Source organism: Phyllobates terribilis, unplaced genomic scaffold (assembly GCF_046119375.1).
Source record: "Phyllobates terribilis strain yellow unplaced genomic scaffold, ASM4611937v1 Scaffold_5__5_contigs__length_657084704, whole genome shotgun sequence".
Taxonomy (NCBI): Eukaryota; Metazoa; Chordata; class Amphibia; order Anura; family Dendrobatidae; genus Phyllobates; species Phyllobates terribilis.
In genome coordinates this window covers 251616439-251633839 of record NW_027362765.1, presented here as the reverse complement: position 1 = coordinate 251633839, position 17401 = coordinate 251616439, and the positions used below count along the sequence as shown (strand labels likewise).

The 17401-nt window shown below is 41.7% G+C and overlaps 1 protein-coding gene across 1 annotated transcript in view; it reads right to left on the bottom strand.

The window, feature by feature from the left end:
* Positions 1 to 7799, bottom strand: part of LOC141271099 (5-hydroxytryptamine receptor 3A-like) — a 57175-nt gene extending 49376 nt beyond the window's left edge. The window contains exons 1-2 of the mRNA XM_073681201.1: positions 7754 to 7799; positions 3334 to 3503 (exon numbers count right to left, since the gene is read on the bottom strand). Of these exons, the coding sequence (XP_073537302.1) occupies positions 3334 to 3503; positions 7754 to 7784 (201 nt within the window). The 5' untranslated portion in view covers positions 7785 to 7799. The remainder of the gene's footprint in view (positions 1 to 3333; positions 3504 to 7753) is intronic.
* Between the last annotated feature and the right edge of the window lie 9602 nt (positions 7800 to 17401).

The window sequence follows — 17401 nt, the reverse complement described above, 5'->3', positions numbered from 1 at the left end:
ATTAGAAGCTGTTTTGTCACAATTATTATCTTATATTTACAATGCATGTTTTTTTACATATTGACCATTAGAGGGCATTTAATCCACATTGTTTGTGGCTGACTTATTTCTTGTGTTTGCACCAGCATATCTCCAAAGTCCATAAAACAGGCACCAGAAAAAATTCTCATTAGAATAAAAAATAACTCTTATTCTATTTTTAAAAGCATATAGCAATGGTTACAAATGAGGTAGATGAATCAAGCAACGTTTCGGCCATGATAGGCCTTTTTCAAGCCAAAATTACAAGTTTACAAAAAGTCAACCATAGGGCAGGGACACACTGCCGAATTTCACGGCTGAGGATCGCATCATAAACCACGTACTGGCCGGCACCTCTCCTGACCTGAGCTTGACAGCTGCATAGAAATCCATCATGCTGTCATGCTCAGGTCAGGAGAGGTGCCGGCCAGTCCGTTCAGTGCGATGTGACCATCGCATGAGTTATACAGCTGCGTGTCCATGCCCTAACATGACTTTTTGTAACCATTGCCATATAATTTTAAGTAGGAAGATGAACCGGAGGCGCTCCCGTATGGAAAAGGACAGATTCCCCGTTGTGAAACACGATAAAGTTCAGTTTGTTTGTGCCCAGATCAAAGAGATCAGCCACAAGATATAACAAACAGATTATATTTTTTTGCATTAGGGTCTCTTATGCCCCCGACGAAGGCTTGTATAGCAGAAACGCATTGTGCGTCTTTTTTATCGCAATCTCAATGGATTTTATTTTACAGTAAAATAATCTGTTTGTTATATCTTGTGGCTGATCTCTTTGATCTGTGCACAAACAAACTGAACTTTATCGTGTTTCACAACGGGGAATCTCTCTTTTACCATGGGAGCGCCACCGGTTTATCTTCCTACTACTATCCATGTGGAGGCCACTGTCAGGCTAGGACAGACACGCAACCACGGCAGACCGTTGGTGGAGGTCCCTATGATCCCAGAATTTTTGCTAGTGTTGTACCTGTAAAAGTACAACCACCCCAATTGAGCGTTTACAAGTTGTAGATTTCACTCTCCTAATTTTACTTTATTTACTGCCCTCAGGTAGCGCTCCCCTCTCCCTTCCCTATCTTTTTTTCTACCCAGAATCATCATATAATTTTAAAGATAGAATAAAAGTTATTTTTTATCCCAATAAGAATTTCTTTTGGTGCCTTGGAATTCTTTGGACTTTGAAGCTGTTTTGAACCTTGTGGGGGGTCAATCTGAGCCTGCACAGATTGGCCTTTGGTTTGTGAGAAACATCCACTGGACTCAGTAAGCTTTTTGCACCAGTATATCTATTATTTTCATTATTTCTGGTATGCATCTGTTATTTTTGGGCAACTTTGACCATCTTTATATGCACTTGCACTTTATAATGTATAGTGATCTGATTATGATATATGTAATACTTTATGGGCATTACACCTACTGCATAACTTCCATTAAAATTGGGTCAATTCCTGGTCCACTTGGATCATTAGGATTTATATGCACTTGCACTGATTCTGTACATTTCTTATGTGCCCTTTGTGCTTTTGATAGATACTCTTTGCTAGAGTAGATGCTTTTTTGCATAGCAATATTATTATCATGACATTTTGTATATAATGAGGTTCTGGAGTGAAAGGGATTTCTGATGTCTACTCTCCCTTTATTTTATTGGTTTTATCTGTTTTATTCTAATAACGTTTGTTTTTTGAATTATATATGAGTGTTTGACTTCCCATTTATTTAGGTTATTCTGTGTTTAAGATTGCAAAGTATAGGAGAAGCTTTGTCATTTCTTTCTTTATCCATCTGTGAAAAACATTGATGACACCGATGGTAAAAACGGACACACTGATGACACACTGATGCCAAACACGGATGATACCGTTATTAATTTTTCATGTACGTGCTTAATTCTTTATTCCTATTCCCTTTTTCTCATTCTATTTTTCTGCATTTGTTTTGCTATATCATTTATTTTAATGAAACTGTTAACAGCTAGAGTTTTTGGTCCTAATTTAAAGGGTACCTGTCATCAGTTTTTTTTAAGTATGAACATTACCACCACCTCCCTCAGCGCCTGTCCTGCATTCCAACAAGTTGTATATTATGTGCTGACTATCCCCCCAAAAAGCCTCTTGAAGTGCTCCAGTGAGGTGTGCAAGTTCAGACAGTCCGATCCGATTGGAGCCATTGCAGTGGCGCCTGTCCCTCCTCTTTCTTGGTAAACGCCGTCCTCTCGCTGTGATTGATGTGGATGATGTGTCCTGCGTCATCCACATAGCTGAACGAAATCTCATGCTTGCACAGGGACATCGCCGGCTCACTCTACTCTGCCCTACTGCGGACAGAGCCTAAAACCTAACTGCGCATGCTGCGGCACACGTCTTTCCGAGAAGAATGAAGACTGCTTAAGAAAGGCTCCATAGAGAGAGATGAAACATAACTGGTGCTGGTGTATAAAGGATCATTACTTTTTAACTATTTTGGAAGTGCTGCCTTTTTTGGGGGATTTTTATATCTTTGATAGGAAGCTTTGCCAGTTTTCTTGGGGGAAATTTGCACCCATTTAGGCAGTGCTGCTGTCTTTCTGGAATATATATACGGTATGTTGCTTTGTATGCTTGTCTCTGGTAGGAAACAATAATCCGGTGACATATAAATACAGTGATTTTGGGTTAAACCCACAACTATCATACAATTTCTTCTCTGCAGCCTGCTTGGGAATTGCTCCTCTATTCATGTTATTCACTAGAACAGTGATCCCCAAACTTTGTTACCTCAACAGCCACATGCAGCTCTGAGAGAGGGTTGTGAGTTGCATCCAGAGCCCCCCAAGTAGAGACATCCAGTTTCTGCCTCCCCCACAGCTGTGACACCCAGAGCCCCCATTATGGGTATAATGACAGCCAAAGCTTCCCCATAGAAATCACACTGAGGCAGTATACTTGCATCTAGTGGTTCCCACCTAACCCTTATTCGGTATTCTTGAATCAAGCACTCCCTCCACGTTATCGCATCCAGCTTAAAGCAACCCAAATATCTGGCCGTCTCATCCTATGTCTAGATTACCCCTTTCCTTAATTTATCTCCCCAACCCCAAGGCCAGTAAATGTGCATTCAGATCTGCTCTTTTGTGCTGGGTTACTCACAGAAATCACCATCTGGAGACCTTTTCTTCATAGCTGCTGCTAGACCTGGTGCTCATGCACCAAGCTGGCAGACAGCAGCGAGCTGCACATCATGAGCCAGCAAGACCCAAGTGGCTCCCGAGCTACAGGTTGAGGACCCTGCCCTAGAACATGCTCTCACCACAGCCAAGATGGAGACAAACACTGTATCCACTGTGACAATCAATGGCTTTGTCCAGTCATTTTTTGGCATAGTCATTAAAAGCAGATGTTCACGTTCTGTGATATTGAGATACTCGACCACATCATAATGCTTGCATGTCTGATTTAGCAATGTACCAGGGAGGTGATCTAGAAGGGCAGATGAAAAAGGGAGAGAATGGATTGCATGAGCAATGTAGTGCATAACAGTTGTGTGTGTTGTCCCATACTTTTCATACATTTTAGACAATACTGTAGGTTAAACATAGAGGACCACATTTTTTACTACCACAAAAATGTGCAATGCTTATGAGCAGACAAATTAGTACTAATGTATGCAACAAATACTACTATTCTCAGGCTGCTCAGCTTAGTCAGAACAATAACTGAAAATTATATTTATATTAAAGGGATTGTCTAGTGCTTCACTCCATCCCTTCCCATGTAGATTGTTAGCCCTCGCGGGCAGGGTCCTCGCTCCTCCTGTACCAGTCGCTGACTTGTATTGTTCAAGATTATTGTAATTGTTTTCGCTATGTATACCCCCTTTTTCACATGTAACGCGCCATGGAATAAATGGCGCTATAATAATAAATAATAATAGTACTTAGATATAGATAACCTATCCTCAGGATAGGTCATCAATACCAGATCGGGTTGTCCAGTTGTAAGAAAGAGTACTATCCAAATCGATGGGGTCTTACACCTGGCAACCCAACAATCAGCTATTCTCATTCCCTTCAATGCGAGTTGAGCTGCAGCACTATAGTCTACACAGAGGTGCTGTTCTAAGTCCCTACACTATCAGCACCCAGCCAATGTGGGAGCTGCAAACAGCTGATCTGTGCCAGGTGTCATAAATATCTAAGTACTGGACAACCCCTTTAACCACAGCTATGAAAATCATAGAGGTGTTAAAAAGAATTTGCGCCTTTCCTGTGTTATTTATCCTAGAAATATATTACCCTATCCAATTAGTGCTTAGTGTCGGACTTTGTAGAGAACCCCTGTATTTACCTGCAGCAATAGTGCAGGTAATTACCGTTTTAAACGCGTGCAGCATTCTAATAGAAGTGCAACTGCAGGGAGAAAATTCATTATATTCTTCCTGCAGCCACTTGCTTCCTTTCATCTGAGCACACTATAATCAGTATCCCTGCTCCTTGACTGACATCCTGCTCTGCACACACGACAGGTACAGTACACTGCAATACTGAAAGCATCACTCTGGCATTTCTTTATTTCACCCCTGGAGTGGTATGACTAATAACTGTTTCCTGCCCTTAGTAAAATACCAGCTGCTGTCTTCAGCTCTTCACAGTGCCGCTCCGGTCTCAATCCACCATCTCATGACCGCATCTCCTGACTGAGCGAAGCCAGAGGTACGGGTCACAAGCTCTCCGTGTAAGTCCATGAGAGCCTCGTTCTGGCCTCATTCTGGCTAACATAGACCTACTTTGAAAAGTGATTTCTGGTCCACACAGCAAGCACCGGAGCAGGTTACAACCTGCAGAAGACTGACTGGAGTGGTATCAAGAAGAAGAAGATGGCAATTGATAAGAATTTTACTAGTGGCAGGGAACATGCATTAGCGATACCACTCTGCCGGTGAAAAGGAAACAAAAACAGCTGAAGTGATACTTGAAGCATTGTAGAGAGATCAGATTCAAACATGCTCAAGTCTCAAAGTGTGAAACCGCTGGGAAAAAAAGACATATTTTTATTTTATTATTTTTGCTTAATAAAAAAAATAAACCTAGAAAAATTTTTTTTGGGTGTCTCCAAGAGTCATATACTTTTGTATAGACAGAGGTTTGTGTGGGCTTGTTTTTTTGTAGTAGAAGTTAACTTTTATACTGGTATCATATTAGGTTACATGCAAGTTTTTGATTGCTTTTTATTCCACTCTTTATAAGATCTCATTCACACATCCATGTTTAAACACTTATGTGAAAAAATGGCATCAGTGTTTTGGCCCAGTGTATCATCAATGTTTGGTCTCTGAGTCAGTTTTTACCAACAGCGTGTCACCCGTATGTCTGTTTTTACCATTAGTGTGTCATCCGTGTGTCCTTTTTTACCATTAGTGTGTCACCCGTATGTCTGTTTTTACCATTAGTGTGTCATCCGTGTGTCCTTTTTTACCATTAGTGTGTCACCCCTATGTCTGTTTTTACCATGAGTGTGTCATCCGTGTTTCCATTTTTACCTTTAGTGTGTCATCCGTGTGTCTGTTTTTACCATTAGTGTGTCATCCGTGTGTCCATTTTTACCTTTAGTGTGTCACCCGTATGTCTGTTTTTACCATTAGTGTGTCATCCGTGTGTCCGTTTTTACCATTAGTGTGTCACCCCTATGTTTGTTTTTACCATTAGTGTGTCATCCGTGTGTCCATTTTTACCTTTAGTGTGTCACCCGTATGTCTGTTTTTACCATTAGTGTGTCATCCGTGTGTCTGTTTTTACCATTAGTGTGTCATCCGTGTGTCTGTTTTTACCATTAGTGTGTCATCCGTGTGTCCATTTTTACCTTTAGTGTGTCACCCGTATGTCTGTTTTTACCATTAGTGTGTCATCCGTGTGTCCGTTTTTACCATTAGTGTGAAAAACAAAGTAGCACTCTGTAACGCTAAGTATGTGAATATGAAGTATGAAATATGAATAGCATTATTGCTGCAGAATCTAGAAATAAATGAGAAATCTTAGCGCATAAATTGGCCAATTCATGTGTACCTGACAGCCGCGATAAGGCGTTTCTCGATGTCAGGACCTACCAAATTGAATACCTCTTTAAGGGACATCTGTCTGCTTATGTGTGGGAAAGTAAGATCCTGATGCAATTAAAACCACCTGCGGCATGGGGGTGGAGTGCTCAGTCAAAGCTTAAATCTAGTAACAATTTACCATTAGTGTGTCATCCGTGTTTCCGTTTTTACCATTAGTGTGTCATCCGTGTGTCCTTTTTTACCATTAGTGTGTCATCCGTATGTCTGTTTTTACCATTAGTGTGTCATCCGTGTGTCCGTTTTTACCATTAGTGTGTCATCCGTGTGTCCGTTTTTACCATTAGTGTGTCATCCGTGTGTCTGTTTTTACCATTAGTGTGTCGTCCGTGTGTCTGTTTTTACCATTAGTGTGTCGTCCGTGTGTCTGTTTTTACCATTAGTGTGTCGTCCGTGTGTCTGTTTTTACCATTAGTGTGTCGTCCGTGTGTCCGTTTTTACCATTAGTGTGTCATCCGTGTGTCTGTTTTTACCATTAGTGTGTCGTCCGTGTGTCTGTTTTTACCATTAGTGTGTCGTCCGTGTGTCCGTTTTTACCATTAGTGTGTCATCCGTGTGTCCGTTTTTACCATTAGTGTGTCATCTGTATGTCTGTTTTTACCATCAGTGTGTCTTCCATGTTTCCGTTTTTACCATCAGTGTGTTATCCATGTGTCCGTTTTTACCATCAGTAATTTTCACAGATGGATAAATAAATGACAAAGCTTCTCTATACTTTGCAATGTTAAATATGAACAGTACAGGGATGCCATCCGTGTGCTGTATGTGTTTTTTCATGGACCCTTAGACTTGTATTGGCCCTTTTCATTCGCGATACCGGAAAAAAATGGATATGTCTCCATAAGTTTTGCATGGACACACGATCTGTGAAAAAATACCGACATGTGAATCTCCATTGATTATAATGGGTACGTGTTCTATCTGTGTAAAAAAGAGATGTGCAACATGGACGTCTGAATGAGGCCTCGGGGGTTTTCTTTTTACCCCATTCATTGTATGGGAATGATGGACACATAAGTGATATCAGCATTTCCATAGAATGAACAGAGTCAAAGAAAAAAAACAACTAATAAGGGACTAAAAAAGTTCTATGTAGCCAAAATGAAACCTATAAAAACAAGCCCACACACAGCTCTGTCTGCAGAAAAATGAAAAAGTTATGGCTGTCAGATGGAGACCCAAAAAAACGAATTGCTTTTTTTATTTTAGGTTTTTAGTATTTTTATTAAGCAAAAATAATATACATGCACATGCATAATATCTATCTAGCAATCTATATAAATATAGATATATAGATATACACACACATATCATAAATTTGGTATTTCCCCCAAAAACAAACCCCTCCCAGAATTGCTGTTATTCTTGCACCCCCTCCAATAAGGAAAGTTAAATCGATAAACTTTACATACTCCAAATCAGCATTATTACAACAAAATAAGTCCTCACATGACTACATTGAAAAATTAAAAATGTGTTTAGGTGATGGAGTATAACAAGGAAAAAATGAAATAAATTGTCAGGTGCTTATTTTACATTCACTTGCTCATCCATGCTATCAAATAGAAAGTATTTCAACTATTAAAACTAAACAGAACATAAAAAGCAATATACATACCGGCCAATAGATACAAGACCAGCAGCCACATTGTTCCAGCGATTCTAGCAGTCTGCAGTTAAAGAAGGAAAGAGCCTTTATACTTAGCAGCGAGAAGCTTCTGATAAGTCTGCATCAATTTCCAGTCCCTTGTGTGCTGTCTATACATTCTCTAGCATTGATTTTGCTCATTGTGATGATTTTAAAGTGCAAAAGTTTTGTTCTATTAAGATGTTAATACAGTTTAGAGTAATTTAAGACACTTCAGATTTCAAAAAATTACTATTACGGATAACACTGGACTAATATTTTTTTTTTCTCATAAAGTTATTTATTCTATGAATGGTGTACTGTTAGACATATAGGAGCAGATGTACTAAAACTATAATTTTTTTTTTTTAGATTGGATGACATTTGTCAAGCTTTTGCTCCTTTTTTACTCGTTTTGCTCCTTTTTCGTTATTTTCTGTATGTCTGATAACGGGAGCATCGTTTCATTGAAGTGACTAGTTTTCCTATAGATTTACAGAAACTGTCAAATTTTTACATGGTGTAAACATTTGAAGTTCTTTCTTTTCCATTTTGCTGTCATTTATTGATCTGGCGTTTTTAAAAGTAGTATGAAAAGTTGAAAATTCACTCTACTCAAACCAGTGCAGATACATCATTGAATGCTCCAGATGTCATTAGATTAACACGAGAATTAAAGGGGTTGTCCTCTTTTAAAAAACATTGTGCCACATGCTGTGATAGTGATAAAAAAAGCAAACTGAGTACTACTTACCCTTCTCGGGTTCAGGGTCGGTTGTTGCCCCTTTCTTTGTTGTTTGGCTGCAGTGTTGACAGCATTGCAGCCAATCACTGTGTTCAGCAGCACAAGCTGAGTCGCTAAGCTCAGTGATTGCAGCAAATGTCAATCTGATTACATCACTGCAAAATACCAGATGTAGTGAATAATATATTTATTGGTAACAGGTGACAATAATGCATAGCAGATCAAATACAATAATTAAAAACATCTAAAAAACAGGGGCGCGTATCCGGATGGTGTGCAAAATTCATGTGGGAGGATATTAATATACATAAAGTGCACAGTATTGCAGTATATATAAATATAATAAATAGTATATGTAATTGCTAATGCTTTAAAGGTTCCCCTAAATTATGTGTAACATATATAATATAAAGTAAATCAATATCAGTATCCTCGCATATGTGCGATGGCACAATATGTATTGCACATAAGTATGTTAAAGAGGGGGAAGAAAAAACCTGCAATAATCAATAACTGCAAAAAATTCATCTTTATATTATATATGTTACACATAATTTAGGGGAACCTTTAAAGCATTAGCACTTACATATACTATTTATTATATTTATATATACTGCAATACTGTGCACTTTATGTATATTAATATCCTCCCACATGAATTTTGCACACCATCCGGATACGCGCCCCTGTTTTTTAGATGTTTTTAATTATTGTATTTGATCTGCTATACATTATTGTCACCTGTTACCAATAAATATATTATTCACTACATCTGGTATTTTGGACTTTATGGTCGGTTCCTCTTTTTCCCCTTATTTCTCGTTATGCTTTTCTGACTGTCCTTTTCGCTTATACTGGTCCTTTATTCTGGTTGGTACAATATTTTATATATATATATATATATATATATATATATATATATATATATATATATATTTCTATCTAACACCTCCAGAAGCACATCTCTTTAGGCATCCTTGTATTGTGTTATTATTACATCACTGCAGCCAAATAACGGAGATCGGGGCAACGATGGAGAGTCAATGATGGACATGGTGAGGGTTAGTAGTACTGCTTTTTAATGACTAAAGTATAATATGGCATAAACTTTTCTAAAAGAGGGCAATCCCTTTACTTTTCCTTAGGTTATGTTCACACATTGCATATGTGCTGCAGATTTTTTTATTGCAAATTTTCTTTAACTGAAGATCGCTTCCACTAGGACTCACTCATATGAGCGTCAATTGTCTCATGAGAGAGTATTGGATCGATTATGTAAGTGACGCTTGGATCAAACTCTGCTATGAGTTTCATCCAAGTGCGAGTTTAGTGTGATCCGATGATCTCGGATGAAAGAACTGAAGAACACTGTGAGGACAAGATGGAACACAAAATTTCTTCATCTTCTCCATTCTGTGAGTCCACAGAAATCGAACTGCACTCAGATGTCATCCGAGTGCAGTCTGATGATTTCCACACACCCATAGACAAGACCGGAGTGGGACTAAAAAAGCAGCTCTGGCACACAAAATTCACCAGCCCACATGCAATAAATGTCCTCAATCCAAATCGTGAAACACTGACAGATCGTGTCAAATTTTGCTTTACTTGTTACACCACTTGCTTAAACGTGTTGGATAACCACTTTAACGGGGTTGTCCACTCTTAGGACAACCTCTTCTCAATCCAAATGTTTTCCCCTTTTAAAAAAATAATAAAACTTTTACATTCTACTCCATTTCCGGCGCTGTTCCAGCGGTGTCAGCACTCGGATTGTGTACCAGTGTTACGTCATGAGATCCCTGTAGCCAATCAGCGCTGGCTTCACGCAACTCACCGGACGTATCACATATATCCGGAGGAAGAGAGACAGAAAGCAGCAGCACATCTATATGTCACAGGCCGAGTACAGACAGTTATTCACCAACCGGCCGCAGCTCTCCTGACCTGAACTTTACAGCCTCATATATGCTTATGGGGTTGTCAATTTTGGGTCAAAAGACCTGTAGCCATATTTTTCAGCATGGGCCCTAGCAACTTGGAAGATGGCTTTTTTGTGCCTCGGCTTTAGGAGTGGCTTCCTTTGTGGATGACACCCATCCATGCCATTCCTCTGCTGTGTATGCTGTATTGTGTCATGGTAAACACTCATCCTGGTTTGGCTTTCGACTTCTCTATCTGACTACATTGAAGGTTCACACTGTATATAGTGAGGCTGTGTGGGGCTCACACTCTGTATATAGGGAGGCTATCTGGGTCCACGCTGTATATGGGGAGGCTGTGTGGGGGCTGACGCTGTATATGGGGAGGCTGTGTGGTGGCTGATGCTGTATATAGGGAGGCTTTATATAGTGAGGCTGTATGGGGGCTCATATGGTATATAGGGGATGTCAGTATACTTAACTCTGCTCAATATTAAGAGATACAATTAATATAAAATAATTAGAATTAATATATTTATATTAATATTGAGCAGAATTAGTTTCAGCCTATTGGTTCGGCATCCACAACAGTCATGGTCTCTCATGTGGCCCCTTGGGAAAAATAATTACCCACTCCTGGCTTAAGGGAATTATTGTGTTTGTTATACATCAAATCTGTAGATGCGCTCACTAATTATACTTAGGGCAACTTTAAAATATGTGACAAGTTTATTTTACAGGCTTCTGGAGAAAGGCACAATGCCAGTCATTCAAGGGTTAATTCTTTGGAACCCTGAGAGGGACTTTCTAGCCAATGAAGTACCAGTAATAAACACCTGTGGTAACTACGGCAACTGTGCTGAAGTCATAAACACATATAGCATAGATGTAAAAGAAGATTCCAGAACCACAGGTCATTCAGCCGTATGAGGTGCCGTACTTGATGTGTCTGGAGACCTGGAGCTTCATCACTCCACAATCTATAAGGGAGGAAGGGGATACCGCCTAGCCAGCCAGATCAGCCATACCGCCTAGCCAGCCAGATCAAACTAGCCCTAGCGATCAATGGGGTGACAGATGTTGCAGTCAAATCTCCCTCTCATCCGGTACGAGCCGCCTTCACCTTTATGTGTACGGCCTGGAGACGTCGCATTAGGCTTCTCCATATGGTGTTCGCACAGGCACCGGCTTTGACCTTCTCCATTACTGTCTGTTTTCTACTGATGTAATGTGTAACCTGTGTGACGTCACTGCTATTATATCTATAGTGGATGTATATTATGTCTCACTGTAAATATGATACAATTTGCTGTTACTTATTGGTATTAACCTTCTAAGCCCAAGGGAAGGGCAGTCCTCCAGCCATGGTTCCCTAGAGGTTTCCTCCACAGGGGGTTTTCCTCTCCTGAGTGCTGAAGGATGATTCTTCGTGAGTCGGAGGTTTGCCATTTTCAGTGTCCTTTTCATAGCAATTGGCTGATGCTAAATTTCAGACACTGAATGAAATGATAATAATGTGATTTGTAATAAAATTCGGTCAATTTAACATCCAATAAAAGTGTTTTGTGCGTTTCTTTCACAATCTTGGGTTAATGAGATTTTCTTGGGAATCAGGATCCAGCATTTATGATCAAGCCATGAAGCCAGATATGGAGTCGGAACATTTCTAACCCTTTGCTGGAAAACAGGACGGAGCAGAGATGACAAAGTGTTACTGCACAATTAGTACAAGTTCACACACTTCCTTGCATTCAGATAATGGGGGCAGGGTCCGGCTGGGACTGAAATTCAGCCCTGGCATTTCAGAGCACACAGGTCCACTTTCTATGAAGTGAATGTGATATATGTTCGGCAATTTTTGTGGATTGCTCGAGATATATATTACATTTAGGCCACGTTCATACATTCAGTATTTGGTCAGTATTTTACATCAGTATTTGTAAGCCAAAACAAGGAGAGGAACAATCAGAGGAAAAGTATAATAGAAACACGTCACCACTTCTGCATTTATCACTCACTCTTGGTATTGGTTCACAAATTCCGCTATAAAATACTGACCAAATACTGGACGTGTGAATGTGGCCTTACACGATACAAACTGCTGTGAAGCCAGAATAACACTCTGAAATTTAAAGGGAACCTGTCAGGTCAGATAACTATTTACCTGCAGATAGAGGGTTAATCTGCAGGTTATTAGCATTAGAAAGGTGCCTAGCCACTGTACTGAAAGTACAGCAACTGGGACAAAATAAACTTTATTTCTCCCAGGAACCACTTTCAGTGATGCAGGCGTGCCCGGAGCAATTACAGTCACTGGTCACAGCAGTGAGAGCAGCAGTGGTAAGCACGCCCCAGCACTTTGACAGCCGGCTGTGCACTGATGCACAGCCGGCTGTCAGTCAAGGGAGGAACGCAGCAAGCACGAAAGTGATCTCACTATCAGGTGCATGTGACGCGCCCAGAGGATAGGGATGACTACTCGGCGCCCGGGCCTTGCCGTTGGTTTTGGGGGATGTCGCGGTGGCCGGCTCCCGGGCCCATACCCTGGGGTCACTCTTAAAAGCAAGCAATGGGGGAAAGGTGTATGGGAAAGGGGAAATTGTTCGTGACGCCACCCGTGGTGTCTGGTGAGGATCACCAGCACTGCGACAGTCCTCTGAGGCCGGTGTTCAGGCAGCTTAGTTGGTGCGGCTCCCCACAGGTGGAGCGGGGCCTCAGGGCAGCGTAGGAGAAGGGATGCAGGACAGAGGGGACCCAGCCGGGTCAGAGGAAGAATAGGCACACACACGACAGTTCACTTCAGTACCTTTACTTGTGGTGTTTCTGGCACGGTCCAGGGTACTTCAGGGTGAAGGGTGCATATCAGGACTCTCCCCAGTGAGCGGGTGTGGGGCCTCCTGTTTCTTGCCTTTTCCTGATAAGTTTATGACCTGCCTGGAGCTAGGCCTAACTTGGTCTCTGTCTTGCACCTTCTGACCTGGTGGTAGGGCCTTTTGTTGGAGATCAGACTCCCCGGTCTCTTGGGCCTGGTATAGCAGTCAGCTTTTGGTGTTCCTGGGACATATAGTTCGCCAGGGGTTCCGGTTGTTTTCTGCTGGATGTAGAGATCCCTGCAGACGCTGACCCGGTGTCCGGTAAATGGTCTTGGGGTGAGCTGGCTAAGCTCCTCTGCCCCCTATGTAGCTTGCTTACTCCACTTGCCTTCGGCCACGCTCGGGGCCCTCGCTAGGCTTCACACGGGCAGTAGGCCTCTCTACTCTTCACCGCTCTTTTGGCGTCGGCACGCCCTAGGCTCACTAACTGAGCTCGCTGAGTCTGTACTGACCTGACAACTTCTCTGGCTGCAGCAGACTGACTCTAGACTGCGACTCCAGGCTTCAGACTTCAGACTCGACTGCCTAGCTCCACCTTCCCTTTTTATATCCCTAACGGGCTCCCTCTGGTGGTCTGAGGTGGAAGATGGAGGTGTGTGAATGCTATGAGGGCCTCTTGTGCAGGAATCCGTCCATACACCCCTCTGGGATCTGTGGCACCAATGCGCAGCAGGGCGCCACACATTGCTGGTCTCTGCTCCCCTGTTCTCTCCTTATAATGCGCATTAACAGTGCACTCTCTTTCCAGCTCATCACTTCTCATTAGAGCTGGCGAGGTTGTGCACTGTCACTGCGCACTGAGAAGAATCTTGCACAGTGACAAGATCCTACTGTGCTTATATCGAAACTGACAACTTAAGCATGCTCAGTAGAGCAGGGGCTAGCCCAGCACTGAACAGCACTGACCTCTTCATATCTTATCACTATCTTCAGTTTGTAAAAGCCATTTACACAAGGCACAAGATTTAACCCTTTCACTATCTAGCTAAAAACACAGTTCTGTAAGTCAGCTGAAGGAAGGCAACAAAAGGGTTAAATCTACTGTCTTGTGCAGATTCTACAATCACAGGACAGTGATAAGAGGAGTGAGAGGGGAGCAGCAGATCAAAGAGACAGGAGCTGCCATAGGACAACTGTTTCAGACTCAGAGCAGCTCTAACCACAGCCTGAATGTGGGGGGCATGTAATCTGCAGAACTCACCTGAGCACAACGGTCACCATACTGCTCTACTGTCTGTCACTAAATAAAGGAGCGGTCCACAGCTGGCACTAGATTTGTATGTGTGTGTTCCATCCAATTTGCGGAGCCACTCACAGTCTGCTGCAATTTTTTTCTCATGCCGAATCGGTATGATAATTGTTGTACATTCCCATAGCAGTCGGCACAAATGATTTCCTGTATCTTTCCTTCTTACACCTTAGTAGGATTAGACGGTTGCTGAAGGTGCTCCTCTGCCTCATGAACAGCTCATATAATGGGTGCATTATTGCTCATTATCGCCAAACACTTCTTCAGAGTTCTTTTCTTCAGAGTTTTTAGCAGTTTTCAGAATGCTGAGCTCTGTATAACCTCACCCACACTACTTATTGGCAGATTTCTGTGTACACTGTGCATAGGCAGAAAGCTGCCAATCAGTGGTGGGCAGAGGGTTATATACAGAGTTCCCTTTCCCCTGAGGAAGCTACATGTCTTTGTAGCGATAGGCATGGTGTCCTTAATGCTCCCCCTTGGTAATCCATGCAGGTATTACTCTTGTCCTTATTATGGATCTCTTAACCAGCAACTTTACATTTGGTTATTAGAGGGTTTATACATCTTCTAGGTGGCTCGCATGGTAATAATATTTTTTCATCTGTATTTTCTATATCCTTTGCTTCATTCTTGTGTTTTACAGACCCATGTGTGACTCTTGTGTTATATTAGGTATTCCTTTAGTGCCAATTTTCAGCATATTTGCATTAGTTGTACAGTATACTTACCTCAATTGGATGTATCACCAGATGATGGCTTGCATACAAATCATGTTTATTTAATCCATGTGAATATCTTTTGATGGGACCCGTTGACATTTATTTCTATATATTGTTCTTTTATACCATGTATTATAGTTGCTGAGTCCAGTGGGTTTTGGTATTGCCTCGATCACACACAGAGATCGGGCTTGTTTTTCTGGGCCAGTTAGGCTGTTTTAAGTGTGTTTATATGGTTCTTTGTCTATTTACATGAAGTGTCAATAAAGATGTATATACAGGGTGGTCCAAAAGTAGGTGGATAGAAAGTGGAATAAGGTTATGAAAGGGGAGATTTATCAAACATAGTGTAAAGTGAAACTGGCTCAGTTGCCCTTAGCAACCAATCAGATTCCACTTTTCATTCCTCACAGACTCTTTGGAAAATGAAAGGTGGAATCTGATTGGTTGCTAAGGGCAACTGAGCCAGTTTCACAGATCTAGTTTTCACAGATAGATCTCCCCCAAATCTGCTTTCAGATAATTGAGATAACACATAATGGCAAATAATTTAAATACAGATCAAAGGAAATGGATTTTAACAGAGTATTGGAAATCTCAAAATGCTGAAACCGTTAGAGCAAATTGGGTTGAAACATTTGGTACTCAAGCCCCAAAGAGACCAACCATTTACCGCATTCGTGACAAATTCAATGCCACTGGCTCAATCCTTAATGCTCCAAAAACTGGTCGACGCAAAACAGTCTGTACAGAAGATAATAAACAACTTGTTGCTGAAACATTTGTTCAGAGTCCAAAAAAGTCCACCAGAAGAGCCTCTTTGGAATTGGAAATTTCACAAGCTTCTATTATGCGAATCTTGAAATCTATTGGGTGGAAAGCTTATCGTCCACGTCTAATTCATAGTTTATTGCAGGATGATCCAGACAGGCGGCTGCAATTTAGTGTTTGATTAATCTCCCCCTTAATAACCTTATTACACTTTCTGTCCACCTACTTTTGGACCACCCTGTATTTTTACTTAGTATTGTGTGGGATCCCCATTTGTGCATATCTCTACTCTGTTTTTTGCATAGTTCACTTATGAGCCGAGGATAATGAGCTGCTGCAGCGAGCAGGCCCCGGAGCTACTCTCAGCAAGTGGTGTCCTGTCACTCACTGAGTGCAGCGAAAGTTCGGGGCCTGCTCGCTGCAGGAGTCATTCTCCCCGACTCCTCTGCTGAGCGGTCGCATGGATTACTGCGGGGGACACTTAGGACAGGTGAGTATAAGGATTTTTTATTTTATTCTTATTTTTACAGTCAGACACTGCGGGAGCAGACACTAATACTCTCATCATTGTCCCTGCTGGTGCTGATCGCAGGGCTGTCAGAGAACCATGATGAGGGCAGTGTTCAGCAGCTGGTGCTTGGGAACAGCACTATCTGTACCGCTGATTCCCAGGCGCCAGTATGTGTGATTCTGATGCAGCACATGGCTGCCACATGAATATCTCCGGTACGGGTTTTTCCGGTACCGGGAATATCCGGACATGTGAAACCGCCCTTAGGGCACACTACTACAGGGATTATTGAGGGCCATTTAGAAGAATGTACAAAGATCCAGCCTAAGCTTTGGTCACGGTAGTTTGTCCTAGGTGAAGAAGATCAGCTCTCCTGCTTGAGAGTATCACCATTAATAATAAAAGGGTGAAGCTTGTCATTACACAAAGGATCAAAGAAGGCGTATGAGGGAAAAATTCATCTGCCAATGGCCAAGATGTTAGGAGTCTGACGCTTGAGTTTGAGGACTGAGATGCTGTGCCAGTGTAAGTAGATTGCAAGAGAACACAAATATCCAGCTACTGCAAGGCATTCTTGCCAAGAGAAATGACAAGAGAGGGGCCATGGCATGCTTAGGTGCATTGGAATTGCCAGCAGGCTGTCACAAGGTTCAGTAAAGTATCAAAAGAAGAGACAGGTTGTGAAAGCGTGAAAAAGAAGAATTTATTCTGCCCAATTCACATTAGCTTTTTCTCCTTGGATTGCCCACTGGGTAACTTACTACCTCTCTCCTTGCTTCACAGGCTGTCCAGACGGGGATGATATGCTTTACATCTGGTGGCCATGCCCTGAATTACCTAGATTCT